The 18,396-nt window shown below is 60.0% G+C and overlaps 2 protein-coding genes across 2 annotated transcripts in view; both read right to left on the reverse strand.

The window, feature by feature from the left end:
• IQSEC2 (IQ motif and Sec7 domain ArfGEF 2) overlaps positions 1-8,847 on the reverse strand; it is a 32,656-nt gene extending 23,809 nt beyond the window's left edge. The window contains 2 exon segments of the mRNA XM_031944298.1: positions 2,898-2,927; positions 8,656-8,847. Coding sequence (XP_031800158.1) covers positions 2,898-2,927; positions 8,656-8,750 — 125 coding nt within the window. The 5' untranslated portion in view covers positions 8,751-8,847.
• A 4-nt stretch (positions 8,848-8,851) lies between these two features.
• LOC116420373 (IQ motif and SEC7 domain-containing protein 2-like) lies at positions 8,852-9,942 on the reverse strand (the record flags this gene model as incomplete). Its single annotated transcript, XM_031945104.1, has 1 exon — positions 8,852-9,942. A coding segment is annotated over exon 1 (600 nt), but the record flags the coding sequence as incomplete, so codon positions are not given.
• Positions 9,943-18,396: the final 8,454 nt, after the last annotated feature.

Raw genomic sequence — 18,396 nt, forward strand, 5'->3', positions numbered from 1 at the left:
CATTCACCAGTCTCGCGGGCATGCTCCCATTTTCCATGATCTTTCCAACGGTCCTCCACGGTCCTCTGCAGCCCCACCTGCCTGTTCTCTCAAGCTCCAAGGGAGACGGGAGGCTGTCCACCCCTTTTGGACCGGGTGACCTGAATTCACTTGGGGCAACCTGGGCCCCTCCCTTCCTCCCCAGCATCTGAGCCGCATTTCTCTTGGGGCTCGTCAGGGCCAAAGGTCGGTCATCGTCCTTGACGGAAGCCAGAGGTGGCTCTGGCCGCCCCTCCCTGTCTCTGGTACCTGGGAATCATGGCCACATCCATCCAAACAGCAGTTGCATCTCTTCTTCCATTCTTGCCTTTCCCTCGAGAGGTCGGCCACAAACCCTCACCTTTTTGTTGGCCTTGGCTTCCCCAGCCATTGTCGGCTCACTGTTCTTGACTTTTCTAGTCTTCTTCTGAACTTGTACTCCGGGCACTGGTGCCGCCAGCCTCCCAGATGTCCCTCCTGCCACCTCCTGGCTCCAGGTGTGCTCCCTAGCTGTCCCCTAGGGCTCCAAGTCTCAGGTAAAACCCCACTTTCTCCAAGGAGCTGTTCTTGATCCCCCTCTGGTGATTGCCTTAGACTTGGCCCAGACAGATTTCGGTCCGGCAGAATTGTTTGTAAGTCGGCTCCCCAGCTAACCCTTTGCCTTTGTTTCCTCAGTGCTTAGCCCGGCCCGGCATACCACAGATGCTTAATGAATGCTCGATGACCAACGAGTTCTAAACTTTGGCTTTCCAGACCCCGAGTTTGCAGAACCTTGCCACGCTTTGCTTGTCCTCCCTTTAGGTGGCCTGGCCTCCATCTTCTGCCCAGGTCTCTAAACTCCCGGCTGAGGAGCTCCCCGCACAGCTGTGTCTCCTTCTTTTTCCATCTGACTGGTGGCCTCTTGTGGCTTCTGGATTTCCTTCTGGAGGCTGCGCCCCCCCCCCCCCGCCCCGGCTAACTTGCTATTTTGCATTTTAAGTCCTTGGGATTCTACCCACCTCTTCTTTGAAGCCTTCAGAACCTGCTCTCTCCAAATCCTGGGTCTACCTCAGACCCCATGTTTCCTGTACTTCTCTAGCATGCACTCTAGGGGGCAACGGGCACTTCCCCTCTGGGTTCCCACCATTCCCTTCCCAGGAACCAGTTCTTTCTTTGGGTGAGAATCAACTTTGATTTCTTGGAGTCTCACTTTGGTCACGGGCAAAGTGGGGACAAGGCCGCCAATGATCCAGAAGCCAAACTGAGGCTAAAGTGCTTTAGGACTCTCTCCTTTGCTGAAGGCTACTGGTCAGAAGAAGGGAAGCCCCTCCTCCGGCTCCTGCGTTCCAGGCTCTCTTGGGCCCTGAGTCCCCTTGGATTAAGGTTGTTTGTTTGTTTGCAGACATTCCGTCCTGAGAACAGGAGCCACACTCACTTGGAGCTGCTTGGGGTGGGGGGGGGGGCACCAGACACAGCAGGATACCAACCGCAGGGACCCAGCCGGAACACCCCCCCCCCCCATCCTCACAATGAGCCACAGTCGACGCCCAGAGACACAGACACCTGTCCTCACACTGGCTGGGCCTCCAACGGGGACAGGGGTATTCTGGGTGTCTCTCATCTCTCTCTGTCTCTGTCTCTCCCTGTCTCTCCCTTCCTCCCTCCCTCCAGCTGCATGGTTGACTCATCGCCAGAGCTACTAATTACAGCCATCAGAGACGCCAGGGATGGGTGGGGAGGGGAGGGGGAAATGCAGACGTAGCCTCCTGGCTTATTTTGGTAACTGCCTGACCTGCCTGCCCTCAGCCTGGGGTCGCTTGGCCGCCCCCTGGGGCAAGGGGGTGCCCGAGGAGCCTCAAAGGCAAGCTCAATTTCATGGGGGAGGAGTGAGGCCAGGCCCACAGGCCCACACCCCAAGGTCCGGCACCCGAGAAAGAAGTCAGGCAGCAGAAGGCCACAGAAGGAAACATGCAGAAGGGGAAGCTGGGCCTTCTCCCCCACTCCCTGGCTTAGCATCAGCATCGGGGAGGAGGCCGAGGCCGGGAGAGACTACGGATGGGGAGATGGGGCAGTTGGGAACTGCCTGTGCCTCCTCTCCTCAGGCTCAGGTCCCATGGACACCAGAAGCAGTCTTGGAGGCTGGAGCCCCAAGGCTCCTGGGGCTGGACAGCAGAAACCCCGAGTAGGCGGCCAAGGCCCTGAGCGCTCCCTGAGCGGCCATCCAAGTCCATGAGCCTTAAGGCTTGTGAGCCATCCTTAAGGCTCTTTCTTTTGTTCCCTGGCTCTCCCCTTTTCCAAACTGTCATTGGGAAAGGGGTTAAGAGCATCCCCTTCCCCCGAAGATCTCCGGGGGGGGGGCGCCAGGGAAGGGGAGGAAGCCTGGGGGGATGGCCCCCCGAGGCAGAACAGGGTCCCTTCTTTTCTCAGCCCCTGGTAGCTGAGGTTTCTCTTGACACCACATCTCTGTTGCCAAGGGAACCCCGCACAGAAGTGTCAATATCCATACCCCCCAGCCCGCCACACAGGCACACGCACTCCCTCCCTCCCTCCTCCCCCAATCCCCTTAGCAACCTCCGCTCACTGGTACCGCCCCCTCTCCCCGTTTTCCCACACTATGACCTTGGCCAAGAGGCCGGTCCCCCTCTGAGCGCTCCTGGTCTTAAAGCCAGAGGAACTTAAGGCTGAGAAGGGGACTTGCCTAAGGTCACACGACAAGGAGGGCAGAACTGGAGGTCCGAGGCCACCGAGGTCAGAGCCTGCAGGAAGATGAACCTCCCAGCCTCCCTGACAGCGGCCCCATGCCTCCAAGCCCGCCCTCCCAGATGTGGCAAGCAGCCACACTTCCCCCCCCCCCCAACTCCCATATTCTCCCTCCCTTCCAAAAGGAAACAGGGACTGACCTGACAGTTCGAGAGTTCTCCCCATCAGACCTGCAAAAGGGTGGCAGGGAGGGGGGGAGAAAAGCAGACAAGGAATTAGGGTTATACTGGGGGAGTAGAGAGTGGGCCCTCTCCCTGGGTGCCCAGCCCCGCCTCAGTCACAGAGGCAGATCCCAGGCCCGGGCAAGCTAAGGTTCCCGCCGAGGCCGGTCCGCTCAGCGGCTCCTGCCCCGCGCTTCTGGCCCCCGGGCCGCCCTTTTTTCTGCCTGTCTCTCTCAAAGATCACTGCCTTCCCCAGCTAGAAAGGACTTCCACTGACCCATTCTAGGAATGGAAAAATCGAACCCCAAGTCTGAGGCAGCAGACTTTCCAAGGAAAGTCTGTCCTGCGAGCAAAGGGAGAGGAGAAGTCATCTTGGGGAAGACAGGCGGGACCACGGGCCGCTAGAGCTCATGGGTCAGGGTCTCCTTCAGCCCTCTGTGCTCCTCGTGGTGAGGGAAAGGCAGATAAGAGATCCCCATCAAGCTGTTTTAAAAAACCCACAAGAAGCTTGGAGATCATAGAACCCAACTCTCTCATCCCCAGGGAGGGGGGGGGGTGGAGGCTCAGGCAGGGGAAAGGGGCTCAGATTAGACACTAATGTTTGTGAAAGAAGGGGCCCGAGGGCAGACATGACACTCCAGTGGCCGGCCTGAGGTCCCACGGGCCGCTAGAATGGAGCTCTAGGAGCAGTCTGGGAGAGGAGGCCCGGAGGAGCGGGGGCCAGGTGCTGGGGAGGGCTGGCAAGGGGAGGCCACGGCAGCTGCCTCCGAGCCAACACCTGCAGTCAGGGAGAGGACAGGCAAAGGCCCCAGTCACTGAGCAGGAAGGCTGACCACTTGGACTTGGGTCTGATCGCACTCCCCAGGGAGGACTTGATGGGAAAGGTCACTGGGTCCCATCCCCCTCTCTGTGCCCTTCCCATCCAGTGGCCCAGTCCCAAGCCCCCTCTTCACCTCCCTGGGCCATCCTTCAAGCAACCACCCCCCCAGCCCTCCCTTCAGCCCATGGGCCTTCCTCCGCTACCACATGTGTCTGATTCTTCCAAAAGGAAGCCCCCACCCCATGGCGACCAAGGCAGACCGCAGGACTCGGGCCCACGCTGCAAAGCGACGCTCGGCGGACCAGAGCTCTGGCCGAGCCGGCATGAGGGGTGGTGGCCAATGTTCCCCCCCCCCCCACTTCCCACTCTTCTCTCAGAAGATTAAGTAGAAAGATGAAGCCTCAGACCTGAAGGGAAGGAAATTGGACGGGAGGAAGAGGAGGAAAGGAGGGCTCAAAGCATACTGACTCCAGCCACGTCTCCACAGGAGGCTGAGCTGACCGTGTGCAAACCGGCACGAGTCCCTGGACCTCTGCGGCCTCTGGCATCACTGGTGAGGGATGCCGCCTCTCCAAATCCCAGTCCTCTCCCACCCTGCCCTGGCAGGAGTAGCTCTGGTCCACTTTGACCTTGGCGGCCACCCACAAGCCCGGTCCACTGCCGCTTGGCACTGGAGCTTTGCCCGCCTCGGGCAGTCCCACCGCAATGCCAGCCCTCCTCCAGGGGCTCACACCTCGAGCCATGACTCGGTGCAGCCACTTGATTGGGGGTTGGGAAAGGGAAGGGAATAAGCCCTTCAATCACTTACCGTTTGCCAGGCCCTGTGCTAAGTGTTTCACAAATGCTACCTCACCGGGTCCTCCCCACACCCCTGGGCGATTGCTCGCTACTAGGATCGGCCCCATTTTACAGCTGAGGAAAGCAAGGTGGGCAGAGGTGTGACTCGCTTGGGATCTCACAGTGGGTCCGGTTTAAACTCGGGGCTCCCTGAGGGCTCTGTGCCCCATGATATCCCCTCGCTGCTTTAGCCCAACTATTGCTTGGAGCCCCTGGGCAGTCTCAGCCGCCCCAGAAGCAGCCATGCAGCTGCCCGTGAAGAGCCTATAGTTCTGACATGGCGGGTGACTTTGCCAAGGTGCCACGGCCGGGGGCGGCACGGAGGCTGGAGCTCCGGCCATCCTGCAGCCGGCCACCCCGCCCGGGAATCCGGTCGCATCTCCTCCACTGGCCACCGGCCCCGCCTGATTTAGAATTGCGAGCGAGGCCCCAAGACACGTGGAAAGCTCTGAGTTCTGTCTCTGCACGCTTGGGCCACGGCCAGCTCCTCCCCATCTCTCTCCCTGGCCCCCACTGAGGCGCAAACCGCCTCCTTCCTGGAACCTCCCGACTTGCCGCCTGCACACCAGCTTCCTTTCCTTGGCTTCCTTTCCGGAGGGAACAGACTTGCCTGCCACTGAGGAAAATTATGTAACAGGAATAGTGCAGCAGGCCTGCAAGCTGCCCACGTGCACCTGGGAGGCCCAGCAGTGGGCTACCACGTGAAGTGGCCCAACCGGGGGGAGGGGAGACAGCTCCCATTCACTCCTTGAGCCAGACAGGAAGGGGAAAGGAGCCCAAGTCACCTACCCTAAGCCCTGCTCACCCGATGCCCTTGGCCATGGCACTCTCCCTCTTGGGCTCCCACCTTCACCATCTGTCAGACGAAGGTGTCGAGGCGGTGAGATGTTTGCTAAGGCTTTTTCCGGCCCTGACGCTCTAACGCTCCAGCCCCCAATGGGCCCCAGCTCGCTCTCCAGTCCCCCGAGGAGAAGCTACAAGGTCTCTCCCAACTCCGACGTTCTGAGCGTCTCAGCCAAAAATAGCCCTGAACTGAGCTAATCTTGGCTCCGATTCCCAGGAACCACCAGGGTCCCCCATTCCTGATCTAAGCAGCTTCTAGACTCTCTCTGGTGAACCCCACACTCGGTGCCGGCAGCACGACTGTATCTTTTCCTATGGAGGACCTAGACTCCAGGACCAACGTGAGCTGGAGAGCAAGGAGAGCCTGCCAGCTCAGGATGGTGGGGCCAAGAAGAAGCCGCCACCTTCCCGGGGGCGCTCGATGCCCCTGACCTTCCAGGAGTACTGACTCCTCCAGGGGCCTGAGGAGAAGGGGAAGGAGTGCCAGGCAAGGGACTGCAATTGGTAGGATCTGGAGGTCCAGGGGCTCCCTTGGTAGCCATTGCCCGCCCCTGGCCATCCTGTGATTTCTTCCTCTGGGAAATCGTGATTTCCAAGCTTCCCTCTGGTTCTAAATCTCTAAGTCTGACATGCAATGGAGGGAGGGGGGCCTCTGAGGTCTTCCTCCATCACTGGAGCTGAGCATGAGAAGCAGAATATGGCCCCATTCCCCCCCTGCCCACACACACACACACACACACACACACACACACACACACACACAGCAATGTCAGGGGGGAAGAGAACTGATGGAGAATTACCAAAGGCCATGGCTTAAAGCCGAAACTGGAGGAGCTTGCAGTTCTGTCCAATTCCTCCCCCCATTTTGCAGATGAAGAAGCAAAGGGGCAAAAAGGGAAAGGAGCTGGCCCGAGCTCACTTCTGCCTCCTCTGCCACCCCAGAACTCTTTCCCCAGATGGCACATGTCAAGGGCTTGTGCTCTGACACTTCCGGTGGGCAGCCATTCTTAGCCAGTTCTGCTCCAAGGAGCGGGAAGAGCCCTAAATTTGGCATCGAAGGCTCTGGGCTCACATGGTTCTGCCCCTGATATGACGGATCGGGCTATCGGTTGTTCAGCGAGCGCTTATTAAGCGCCGGCTGTGTTACCAGCTCCTTAGTGACTCTGCCCAACAGTCCTCTAGAAGGCCCTGCAATGACTTCTTGGGACATTGTTTGTTTACATATGACACTGAGGTTTGCCTGAGCTCACGCAGCAGGGAGCAGCCTGAGCGTGGTCCCAAAGTTGAATGGCTGTCCAACTGCCTCCCCGGCCAGGGAAGGCCCCTTCCACTCTACCACCCGCTCTCTCCTCTCCTCCAGGCCAAGTGTTCCCAGGGGCTCACGCCATGGCTTCTGAAGAACCGGTTCGCAAATGTGCTTTTGAAACTGTAGCCTCCCTGGAAAAGGGACTAAGCCGTTCCTACCTTTCATGAGAGTGCCCTCACTGCTAGGCACTGAGCCCAAGGAGGCCAGAAATCCGGGTTTTGTGCGCACCCAGATACCTGGAGGGGCTCTTTTTGTGGTCACCGCAGAGCCAGGACAAAATATAGCATGTGAACGTGAGCGAATACCACGAGAAACGGCACGAGGGATTCTTGGAAAGGCCGGGGAGCCTTGTGTGGACTGAACCACCGGGAAGAGACCGCAGTGTCTTCATTGCCATCCTCCCCAGCTACCTAAGACTGCTAGGGGCAGCACACCCAGGAGGTCCGGCCCGAGGCGCACGAGACTGAGAGGTCCACAACGAAAACGAGAAGGGGCGGAGAGCGAGCTTGGATGAAGGGGTGAGGCATGAAGAACTGGGAGAACTCCCTGCTAATGGACTGAACTCTGGGAGAGCGGGACTGTTTTCCTTTTCTAAGAGAGGATGGGGGGGGGGGGCGGCAATCATTGGGAAGTGACTATGCAGTCAAAAGCAACATCTCAAGAAAACCTGGAAAAGGCAAAAGAAAAAGAAAGTGGCTTCCTCTACTTCTCAGGTGTAGCCCTCTGGCCAGGGGCCAAGCAGTGCTGGAGACAGTGGAGTGGGGGGCCCTCCTGGCCTGGAGGCCCCGGAGCTGCCACTGGAGAGCGGCCTCCCGGGCTAGCCTTGGAATGGTGCCCAGGCCGTCCCGGGAGACTCGGGCCCTCCAACCCTGCTCTGGGGGGCCACAATACACACACACGTACACACGCCCCCCCCCCCCATGATGGAGTGGGAGATCAAGGAAGCACTGCAGGGTGAGATGACTAAAGGGCTCCCGTGCCAGGCTGGCCGGCTAGAGGAAGGGGGAAGTGGCAAGTCAAACAAAGCAGCTTCCCCAAGCTCAGAGCCCAAGGGAGCGGAGCAGAGGGAGCCGGGGCACCTCCAGAAAAGCTCCCCCCCCCCAGCCTTCTGATTTTAACCTCTGGGAGAAACCACTTCCCTCCTGCGGGCACATCGACCCCTGTCCTGCTGTCCTGCCAAGACATCCCTGTCTTGGCCAGAGATCTCTAAGCACCCACGTAAGCTCAGCTGCCATAAGCCTTCCTTTCCCTGGGCCTCCCAAAGGCAGACAGAGGAAGCTGGGGACCGAGGTTCTAGGCCCCAGCACATCCTTCCCTTGGCTGCCGACAGGCAAGCTGGAGAAAGCCCTAGAAAGGCCGTCACGGCCCCCACCCCCAGCAAAGCAGGAGATCGACAAGGAGGCCCCGAGGAGACGTAGCTTTCTCCTGAGAGGAAGGAGACATGGGCTCCCAGGGAGGAGGGGGTGGGGATGGCCGGCTTCCAAACCTCTGCCCACCCCTCCCGCACTGCTCCCCGCCCCCGGCTCCCAGGCCAGGATTCAGAGGGGCTCCGATCGCCAACTGAAAGGGACCCGGGAGCTCCCGCTCCGATCTCCTCCTCCATTAATGGAAACTGAGTCTCAAAATGGGAAACCGGCTTGTCAAAGCCCGCAGGCAGCCTCCTCACTGGGCTGCCGGACTGGCCTGAGCTCCGGCCGAGTCCTCCGGGGGCGGGACGGCCCGAGGCCCGGGGGCAAACCCGGCCTCTCCCTCTAGCAGGCTGCCGGGATGGTCGGGGGACCCGCGCACACGCGCAAGCCTGTGCCAGCCAGGGCCCAGGCTGGACAGGGTGGGGAGAGTCCCCACGTGCGCACACAGGCCTCTCCCCCGCCCTTCCGCCCCGACCCACCCAGGAGCCCCTGCCCCCGGCCTCACTCCGCCGCCTGCCTTACTTTCTCCGAAGGGTCGTAGCCGGGCTGGTGCTTCCGCTGGTGCTGTGGCCCCCGCCCGCCCCCGGACTGGAGCTTCTGGAGGCCCCCCGGCTCATCTGGCCCCGGGGCGGCTGCGGGGGCTGCGGCTGCGGCGGTACTTGGGGGGGCTGCTGCGGCGCCTGGGGGGGCTGCTGCTGCTGCTGCTGCTGCGGCGGCGGCGGCGGCGCGGCGGCGGCGGAGGCTGCTGCGGCGGCGCCTGGGGGGGCTGCGGCGGCGGGGGAGGCTGCTCGCCCCGGCCCCCCGCGCCTCCCCCTCCCGGGTATGGAGAGGGCTCCTCGCAGGGGTGGTGGCGGCTCCCGGGGCAGTCCCGGACGGCGCGCTCGTGGTGCAGGTGGCAGGGGGCGCCGCCGAAAGGCCCGTCTCTCTGGTGCTCCCCTCGGTGGTGGTGGTGCTCTGCCCGCGCTCCGTACGCCGCCTTCCCGGCGATGGGCAGCGGCGGCGGCGGCGTCCGGTGCGAGTGCCCCGGCCGGGGCTCGCGGCGCAGGTGCAGGCGCTGGGTGTCTCGCAGGTTCTGGTAGGGGCTCTCCCGGGCCTGCAGGGGCCCCGCTCCGGCCGCCGCTGCGGCGCCGGCGCGCAGGTCTCGGTTCTCCCGGCTCAGCCGGTCCACTTGGCCCTCCAGCTCCTCGATGCGCCTCCGCTGAGTCTCCAGCAGCTGCTGCTGCCCTTCGATAATGTTATTCAGCTCCAGCAGGTACTCCACCGCGCGGCTGGGGCTCTCCCCGGCGGCCCCCCCCGCGCCGCCCCCCGACTCGTCCATGGGGGCCCCGCTGCGGGTGCCCGGGGCCTCGGGCCACAGCCCCCGGAGGCAGCTGCTTTGGCCTCCTCCTCCTCCTCTTCGTCGTCGTTCTCCTCCTCCGCCGCCGCCGCCTCTCTGTCCTCCCCCCCCGGGTCCCGGCGCTGGCGCTGGTGCCGGCCCGGGGGGAGGGGGCCGCCGAGGGTTGCGGGCGCGCACGGGGGCTGCAGGCCTGGGGAGAGGGGCCGACAGGAGTCGGGGGGGGGGGGGTAGATAATGCGGGAGGGAGGAGGAAGAGGAAGAAGAGGAGGAGGGGGGGAGGGAAGGAGGATCGAACCAGCGATCGGCCCAGCGGAGCTGGCCTGGGCTCCGGCTCCGGGCTCCCGGCTGCCGGCTCCGGCTGCCGGCTCCGGCTCCCGGCTCCGGCTCCGGCTCCGGCTCCGGCTCGGGCTCCGGCTCCGCTGCGGAGTCACTGCGCAGTGCCCAGACCAAGCCCGCCCCTGGGCCCGCCCCGACCGGGACAGCGCCCGCCCTCGAGCCCGCCCCTGGGCCCGCCTCCCCCGCTGCCCTCTGCTAGCCCCGCCTCCTCCCTCTCTCTTTGCACTCTTCAGTCTGTCCATCCATCGCTCGGGCCTGCCCAGAGCGCAGCATGCAGGGAGCAGCACCCCGGGGCCCAGCCGGCTGGGGCGGCGCTCCCCCTCAGCCAAGGTGCCTTACACTCCTAGGGTCCGCCCCTCGATGGCCCCGCCCCTTCCTTCCCGATCTTCAGCTGCGGCGGCGGCGGCTCCCGGTCCTCCTGTCCCTTCTTCTCTCCCTCCTCTTCTTGGTCCCCCTTTCTCTCCCAACTCCATCTCCCTCCTCCCCCTTCTCCTCATCTCCCTTCTCCCTGTCCCCTTCTTCCTCCTCCTTTTCCCCCTCCTCGGTCTCCCTTCTCCCTTTTTGCCCCTCCCTCCTCTCTTCCTTTCCCCTCGGCCAATGGGTCCGGATCGGGGATCACGCCCCCACCTCACAAAGTGCCCTGCCCAGATTCTCGGGGCACCCTCGACCTTCGGCAAGTCTGGGCAAAGGTTTCTGGGGCGCCACAGCTCCCCGGGGCTGGGGCTGGCTCGGAGGGGGGACAGATCTTGCAGCCCCCGAAACAAGTGGATGGAAAACAAGGCTGAAGCACCTACTTGGACGCGCCCCCTTCCCCAACCTGGCTCGTACTCAGTTCGGGAAAGTCATCGGGAGTTCGGGGCCCCTCCGATCTTCCAAGACCCGCGTGGCCCAGGGCGAGCTGGGAGCCTCTGCCTGTGGGGCCTCGGCCAACGAGGCGCTCGGAAACTTAACGGCCCGCCTCGTACCAGGCGCCGTGATAACTGAAACACGACAACCTGCCCTCAGGAAGCTTCCGCTCCACGGAGGGAGACTACTCGCCAAGGGAAGGGGAAAGAGGCAGTGGAAGGGAGGGGCGGGGGGAGGGTAAGGGCAGCTGGTGGTAAGTGGGGGCAAGACTGGGGCCGGCCCTCTCCTCAAATAGGCTCTGTGGTGCCTATGGGCCTCCCCTCAGCCAGAGGGGCCAATCAGGGAAGCAGAGGGGATTGCCGAGCTCTGGGTACCGAGGCAGAGGGGGTGAGCAGAACGAGATTTCCCGGTGCTGACTTTTTGGGGGGTAGAGAGCTGTGATGGGGAGGGGGGGCGCGGCGAGGAAACCCCCGAACAGTGGGTCCGGTGGCAAACGGGCCTGTTTTCCCAGAGGAGGCGCCAGAGATGCTCGGAGCGGCAGAGCGTCCCTCCCTCCGGAGGGAGGGAGAGATCGGTGTTTAATCCAGAGGTGGCGCAGCTAATTAGGCAGCTCTGCGGAGGGCCCCCGATGGGGGTGGGGTGACCCACACAGCCTGTCACAAAGGCAGGCTCTAGATTCTGGCCCATCTCCAAAGACGTCCCTGAACACCAGCTTTAGCACATCCACACCCCGTGGCTGCCTGGGAGGAAGTCCTCCCAGCCCCAAGGCCCGATCCTGCGCCTGGGGCCCCTCCGCCCAACGCCAAAGAGCCTGACCTTCAAAGCCCCACATCACTCAGGAACCACCGGCCAAAAAAGAGTGGGAGACGGAGGCAGACCGCCCCGGAGGTCAGAAGCCGGTGTCCCCAGGGCCAACATACTGGCCGCCAGCCACCAACCTTCGGGGCGGCTTCTCCCCCCCTCCCTCGTTAGTTTCAGCTTCCCTGGGCCAAATTCTTCCATGCTCCCCAAAGCCCAACTGTTCTTGGAGACCTAGCTCTGGGCTCCCCGGTCTGTTCGGGACAGCGATCCGACTCCTCGTCCGGCTCCCCTCCCACGCTGCCCAGCCCTGGCCCCACTTATTCCTCCACACTTCATCCTCCCTTTGAAGGCAGGGGCAACATTGGGATTCCCTGGAATCTGGGGGTGGGGTTAGGCCAGCAGGGAGAAAGTCGGGGAAGCAGTCCGAGGGCCCTCAAACCGGGATGACTGAAGCCGAGAATGGGGAAAGACCTTCCCCACCCCCCGCCCAGGGCAGACAGAGGGAGCCTCCGGAACCCAAACCTCACCAAACGATGGAAGCCCCCAAATGTTCCTAGGGACTGTGTCCGAGCCCTGGCAGGGCATCCCGGGCTCCTATTGGTCCGATTGGCCACGGTGGGACACGGTAACTCGACTCTAACAGTGACGTCATTTTGGTCTTCTTCGAGGAGGAAGGACAACCAGCTCCCCAGTAATTAGCAGAGGTTGATGAAGGCTATACAGGAGAACGGCCGGGCCGGGAGAGCCCCTCCCTGCCGCTTTCCCCCTAGTCCCAAACCAGCGGAGGAAAGCAAGAGCCCAGCCTCTGGACCCTTCCTCTCAGCTCCTGTTAACCCCATTCTTCCTCCCGGATCTTCCCCAAGCCCTTCACCTGTAGACCCCGCCCTCCCTCCCCAATCTGCCCCACTCCCAATCCGGGAGCCTGGAGCTCCATGGCAGTGAGAACCCCCCAGTTCATTCATTTCCATTTCTCACCATTGGCAAGACCCAAGAATCAAAGCCTGTGGCAGAACTGAGAAGACGTAACCGATCACCCAAGAGCGTCAAACTCAAATCCCGAGACTGTTCTCTCCCCACATGATTCAGAGAGAAATGTGTATTTACAAATTTAATGTACTGTGTTTAACCAGAAAAAAAGGGAAAGAAAAAAAAAAGTGGGGAGGGAACCTGGCTAGAGCAGAAAGATCCCTGGGGGCTGCAGAGTGGCCTGCAAAACCACATAGGAACATTCTCTCTATTTAACTGTATTTTTCATTACCGGATATGTCCTCATCCAGTTTGTCAGCTCAGTGTTGTGGGCAGTGTTTATGCCTGTGTCTTAGCAGAAAACGGCTCACTTGATATATGGATGGATGAGGATCTCTGAGGGCCCGCAGCCAGCCCCCTAACTGTGTGTGTACTTCAGGTCTCTCCCCAACTCCCGTGGTTCCTCACTCTACTCTCCTATCATTTATGGGGTCCCGATCTCCCTGCTGCGGCCTTATTCCCAATCAGCAACTTAGCTCTGTGTGGGATGGCTCTCGGGTGTTTTACAGACCCAACATGTCAAGACTGGAGTTTCATCTCTGTTCTTCCAAGCTCACTCTTCCCCGGTATTGCTTATTTTTGGTGACGGCAACAGCCCCCTCCATTCTCAACCTCAAGGCCGTTCTCGAGTCTGCCGACTCTCTAAGGCAAACTTTCAGAATGTTTCCCACATCAACTTTCCCGCCACTTGTGAGCTCCAAATTGCTCCTAATACTTCTTCCCCTTGCGTCTCCTCCTCACTGAAGCCTCCGGTTCCTCCACTGTTTTTGACCTCCAGAGGTACTGGGCCTCTACCCTTGTAGTACCTACAATGACTCCCACGGTCCGTTATTCAACTCCACTGCGCTAGAAGCAACTACCGTATTTGACATAATCCCACTTTCGGATCGTATAGATCTGATATGTGGGGCCACCGGGACACCAGTCGGGACCTGGCTGTTCTTCAAAGCCCCTTGTCGTCATCCCCCATCTCTCCCCTCTTTTGCTTCAGTGTCTACTGATCCCCCAAGGTCAACCACTTGACTTGGGCCCTTAAGTCCATCTAGTCTAGATGCCTGCACCTTTGGACTGTCCCCACCCCCTACCTCAACTTTAGTTTCCTCCTTTCTCAGCCTAACTCCTAGAAAAAGCTGTCTACACTTGGTGCCTCCACTTTTTCACCTCCCACTCACTTCTCAACCCCTCACAATCTGGCTAATTCCGACCTCATCACTCAACTGAAATGGATCTCTCCAAGGTTATGAATGATCTCTTCTGAACAGCTAACCCTGGTAGCCTTTTTCTCAGCTATCACCCTGTCAGACTCAGTTTCCTCATCTATAGTATAATAGTAGTAACCTCCAGGGGTTACTGTGGGGGTATATCAAGAAAGCCAATGCGTGAAGCCCTGTGGAAATGTCAGTCAATCTTCCCGTCAACCACGCTCTCCGTTCTGCAGGCCCTACCTACACCTTGGGACGTGGCGACCCACCCTCTGCTGCTGGGTTTCCCGAACATTTCAAGCACCTGCCTCACCGCTCCTTTTCTGCCTCCCTTGCTGCCCTCTCACACCATGGGCACTGCAAAGGTGTCCTGGGCATTTCCTATGTGTGGCGGAGGCGGGGGGGAGCTCGAGCCCCTCTTTTTCCCCTTGAACTCCAGCTTTCCTGCTGGACATCTCAACATGACATTTCCAAAAGAGAATTCGTGATTTTCACCCCTAGATCCTCACTATCTCAACCTGGATTTGTGCCCTGAACCATCCCTACTTCCTCCTGTGGCTCTCCGTTTAATCCGTTGCAGTTAACGACATTTCTTGCATTCCTCCTCTCCTCACAAGGCCTTGTTCAGATTTCCATTTCTCATCCGGTCCCTTAATTCTGGGATCTCTTCTGTAATTCAGTCTCACCCTGCTGCCAAAATAACCTTCTCGAGGCTATTTCTCTGCCCCAGAAGCTTCAGATGACTGCCTGGTGTCCCTGGAGCCAATTCCACGGCATATGAAAGTCCCCACCTTCAGCAATCGCTTCTTTGTGAACTTCAGGGCCTGTACAGCTGGGTCTGTTGACTGAGTATGTCTCTGTATCCCCCTTCCCCAGGCCCAGCTATCTTCAGGAGTCAGCCCCTTTCCACATGAAGCCTTTCCTGGCCCCCTCCAACTGTCTCCTCGATGGGTCAATGGTGCTCGACCCAAGAGAATGGAAGCGGCGCCGCTGAAGTGACGTTGCTCCAATGTGTCGGAGGGCTGTACGTCTTCCCAAGCGACTGGTCCTTCAGTTACGTTTCCCTCCCACTTCAGCCTCTGCCTCCTCAGTCTCCTCAACTCCGAGATAATAAGAACAGCAGCGACTTCCAAGTGGTTGTCGTGAGGACCCAGGGATGGGACATCGCTAGAAGTGTTCAGTCAGGCACCAGGAAATGCTCCTTCCCTCCCCCCCTCTGCAGCCACTTACGACAGTTGGAGAGGGCAGCCAATGGCAGCCTCCAGCCCTTTCCCTCTTTTTCTTGCACTTTTCTTGTTAGAATCGGGGGCACCGGCCTCCCCGCTTGCCTTCTCAGCTCTGGTCCCTCAAGACACCTTTGGATCTCGGCCCCATCTCAATCTCTCTCAGGGCCTGTTTCCCATGTGTCCAATGGACTTCACCTCTGAGGTCAGAGGTGACTCAGGTGAACTCCCTGAGAAAAGAAGGTAAGCAGATGTGCCAGAGCCCCAGGTAGCCGGCTCCAAGGAGTGTGATTCACAGGGACAATGGGGCACATGGGGGCCGGGTCCAAAGAGCTAAGGGGTATGTAAGGGGAGTGTAACACTCCCAAAGGCAAGGCTCGGCAGCTCTTACCCCGTCTGTCGTGCTCGGACACACACACACACACACACCAGCCTCCCTCCTGGCTTCCGAGCTTACCCACACAGTCTGCTGCGGGGAGGGCAGCAGTGCTGCTAGCTTGCACGTGGGTTCCAGGAAGATGGTGGGGGGGGGGGGAGTAAGGGATAGGGCACAAGGGTCAAACCAGGTTGGAGCTGTGAGGGCCAGCAAGGCCCAGGCTGATGGTTGGCAGGCACAGGGGACAACAGGAAGTCTCCTGGGGCACTGAGCGAGCTACCAGCAGGAAATCTTCAGGAAACAGCCGAGTACAGGCACCAGGCTAGGTTCAGCCCAGCCACTGGGGTATGTATTAATGGCTGTATGACCTTGGTCGAGTCCCTTTCCCAAACTCAGGGAAACAAAGGAGTCAGACCACAGAGCCTCCAAGGCCCTCTCAGTCAGGCAATCTGCTCCGAAACTCTGGCCAAGGACCCTGCTGAGGCTGACTGTGGCCTGGCAGCACCGTTGTGTTCCGCAGCCCCCGGCTGGGCAGGGATGGGCAGAGCACAAGAGCTCCAGATCGCAGGCCCTGAGGTTTCTGGGGAAGAAACCTGAAGCCACCCACCACCTGCCTGCCGCCCGCCAGCCTGCCAAGCAGGCCCTCCAACCCCCATCTTAGCTCCTAACACTGGCTAGGCTGCCAAACTGGTTCCCATGACAATGGGTTCCAAAGAACTTGGCAGAAAGGGATTTTTAACCCTGCAGGTGCCAGCCAAGAACGCCCCACATTTCATTCCCCGAATGCCCCCCACCGGGCCCCCAGCCCCACAGGGAAAGCAGGGGCCAAGTTCCCGATCCCCAAGGCTCTCCACCCAGAAGGAGGCCTTAGACCCACCTCACTTAGAGAACAAGGGGCCTCAGAGAGCAATCTAGCATGACCCCAGCCTCGTTCCTGCCGGGATCCAGTTCTGAGCCTACCAACTCCAAAGCCCCAAGGAGACACTTTCAGGGTCTCCCAGTTCTCTGGCTCAGGACCCGGCTCACCGACAGGCAGGTCTGGAAGAATGGGAAAGGCTAAGCTGAGGGACGCCAAGTACAAGTGGCCTCTCATCATCTCCCGATCTCCCCAGCCAACAGAGATGAGCGAGTGGTAGCCCTGTCAGGGCATTTGTTTTTCTTACAAGCGGCCATCAGGCCCCTCTCAGAAAACCACGGGACTAGTTATTATGGGCAACTATCCGCTGCCCCTCATCTTCAGGCAGCAATGAACGAAACTGGCATCGGATTCATGCAAGAGAAAGCTTCCCAACTTTATTGCGGGATACACCCGGCCCTCAGGGAGGCTGGGGGCTCCTCCACTCTGCACATCTCCCTCCCACTGTTTCCGGGGCATAAAAGCCCCGGTTCTCAGACAGAGGAGATCCATGAGACCAGAGGCCTGCTCTGAGGCCCTGACCTGCAGGCAGGCCCCAAGTCTGTTCAGAGGGCTCTGCTGTCCACACACAGGACTCGGAGTTGAGCCAGGCTGGCATCTAGATCTCCCATGAGGCCAAACATCAGCCCCTCAGTGACAGCACAGTCCCCTTGCCGGAAGAGCCGGTGATCTCTTCCCCGACCAAAGGCCTTGGCAACGTGTGCACTAGACTCTCCTTGGACTGCCTACTGAATGTGCTTTGTCCAGAAGCTAGCTCTGGAGCGCCCTCAAGTGCTGGAGGCAGGGCCAATAATAAAGGGCACTGAAAGCCAAAGGGCAAAACCCTCAAATCCCCAGCAACCCCAGCTTAAGCCCTTCCCAGAAGGCTTGTGGACTTGGGCTCGGCTGGTTCCGTCCCTGAGCTGCAGATGCCAGGCTTGCCCCCTGGGGCCAAGAACCAGGCTCAGACCTCTCCAGCTCCTTGGAAGCACCACTCTGAGCTGGCACAGATGCCTGTGCCCCCCTTACCACCTAACGTTTCCCAGAACTCGTCCCAAAGATTCTTCTTGTCAGAAGCAAAAATGTTTCTAACCCCAATTGTGCTCAATTTCTGCTGCCTGAAGCATTACTCTCCCCCCAAATCTCTTTGGCCCAGTGTCCCGCAAGCTCCAGGTCTGGCCAGTGGAGGGGGACGGGGAGCCCTGGCTTTCTGGTGCCGCCAAGGCGACTGGGCTTCTCCTTCCAGAAAGCCTTGCGCCCCAGCACCCTCCCTGGCCTGGCCCCAGTCAATGAGTCAATCTCAGTAACAGCTTCCCAGGCATAAATGCTGGACAGTTCCTGGAAGCCTCTCTGAAGAGGGTGGAATGACCCAAGCTGCAGCTAGATGCCAGGCCCACCTGTGTTCTTATGTGGAGAACGGAGACTTGGGGAAGAGCCCTTTGAGATGATGATGATGATACAGCTAGCAGAGGGGAATGTGGAAAGTTCTGAGGCAGGCCCCGTGAGAATTTTATGTGAAGTTTCTAGATAAGGAAAGAAGGCGCTTCAGCTCAGGTCTCTGACAACAGGCCCAGCCTAGCCTGCCTCTTCTCGGCCAATGAACCCCACAGGGGGTCCCACAGTACACAAAGCACTGGGCCTGGATCGTGGGCAACCCATCTCACTTCCATTTTATGCCTCAGTGGCCCGAGCTATTAACACGAGGGTCGGAGTGACAACGCCCACTCCCCAGAGTCATCATGAGGATCGAATGGAAAGCACTTAGCCAGTGGTAACCTCGAACCCTACACTGAACTTTCTCCCCCCTGCTGTGCTGCTCTCCTAACCTTGTTTCATTGGCTATCATCTTCTGGGGAGGGGGGACTATACCCCACCTGGCCGTCCTCCCACCAGCTGGGCCAGGTTCTCATCACTGAGCTCCGGCTGGCACATGGCAGGAAGGTAGGAGAAGCTCCAATTAAATAAGAGGCAGTCCCAGCCAGCCTGGCCCCACTCTCAAATTACTGACTTTTCCATCCCTTTCTTCAATGCCAACTCCCACATGGGAACGCCCTCCCACTCCTCTTTCAGCCTCTTCTTCTGGAACTCCAGGCTGGCATTGGGTAGTTGGGGATTTCCAAATCTCAGGCACTGGGCCTCCCAATGAGGGGCACTGGGCCCAGTGGCCCACTTAGCACAGGGCCACGAAGCTGGCCAGCTGACGGGGCTTCTGACTTAGTTAC

Source organism: Sarcophilus harrisii, chromosome X (assembly GCF_902635505.1).
Source record: "Sarcophilus harrisii chromosome X, mSarHar1.11, whole genome shotgun sequence".
Lineage (NCBI taxonomy): Eukaryota > Metazoa > Chordata > Mammalia > Dasyuromorphia > Dasyuridae > Sarcophilus > Sarcophilus harrisii.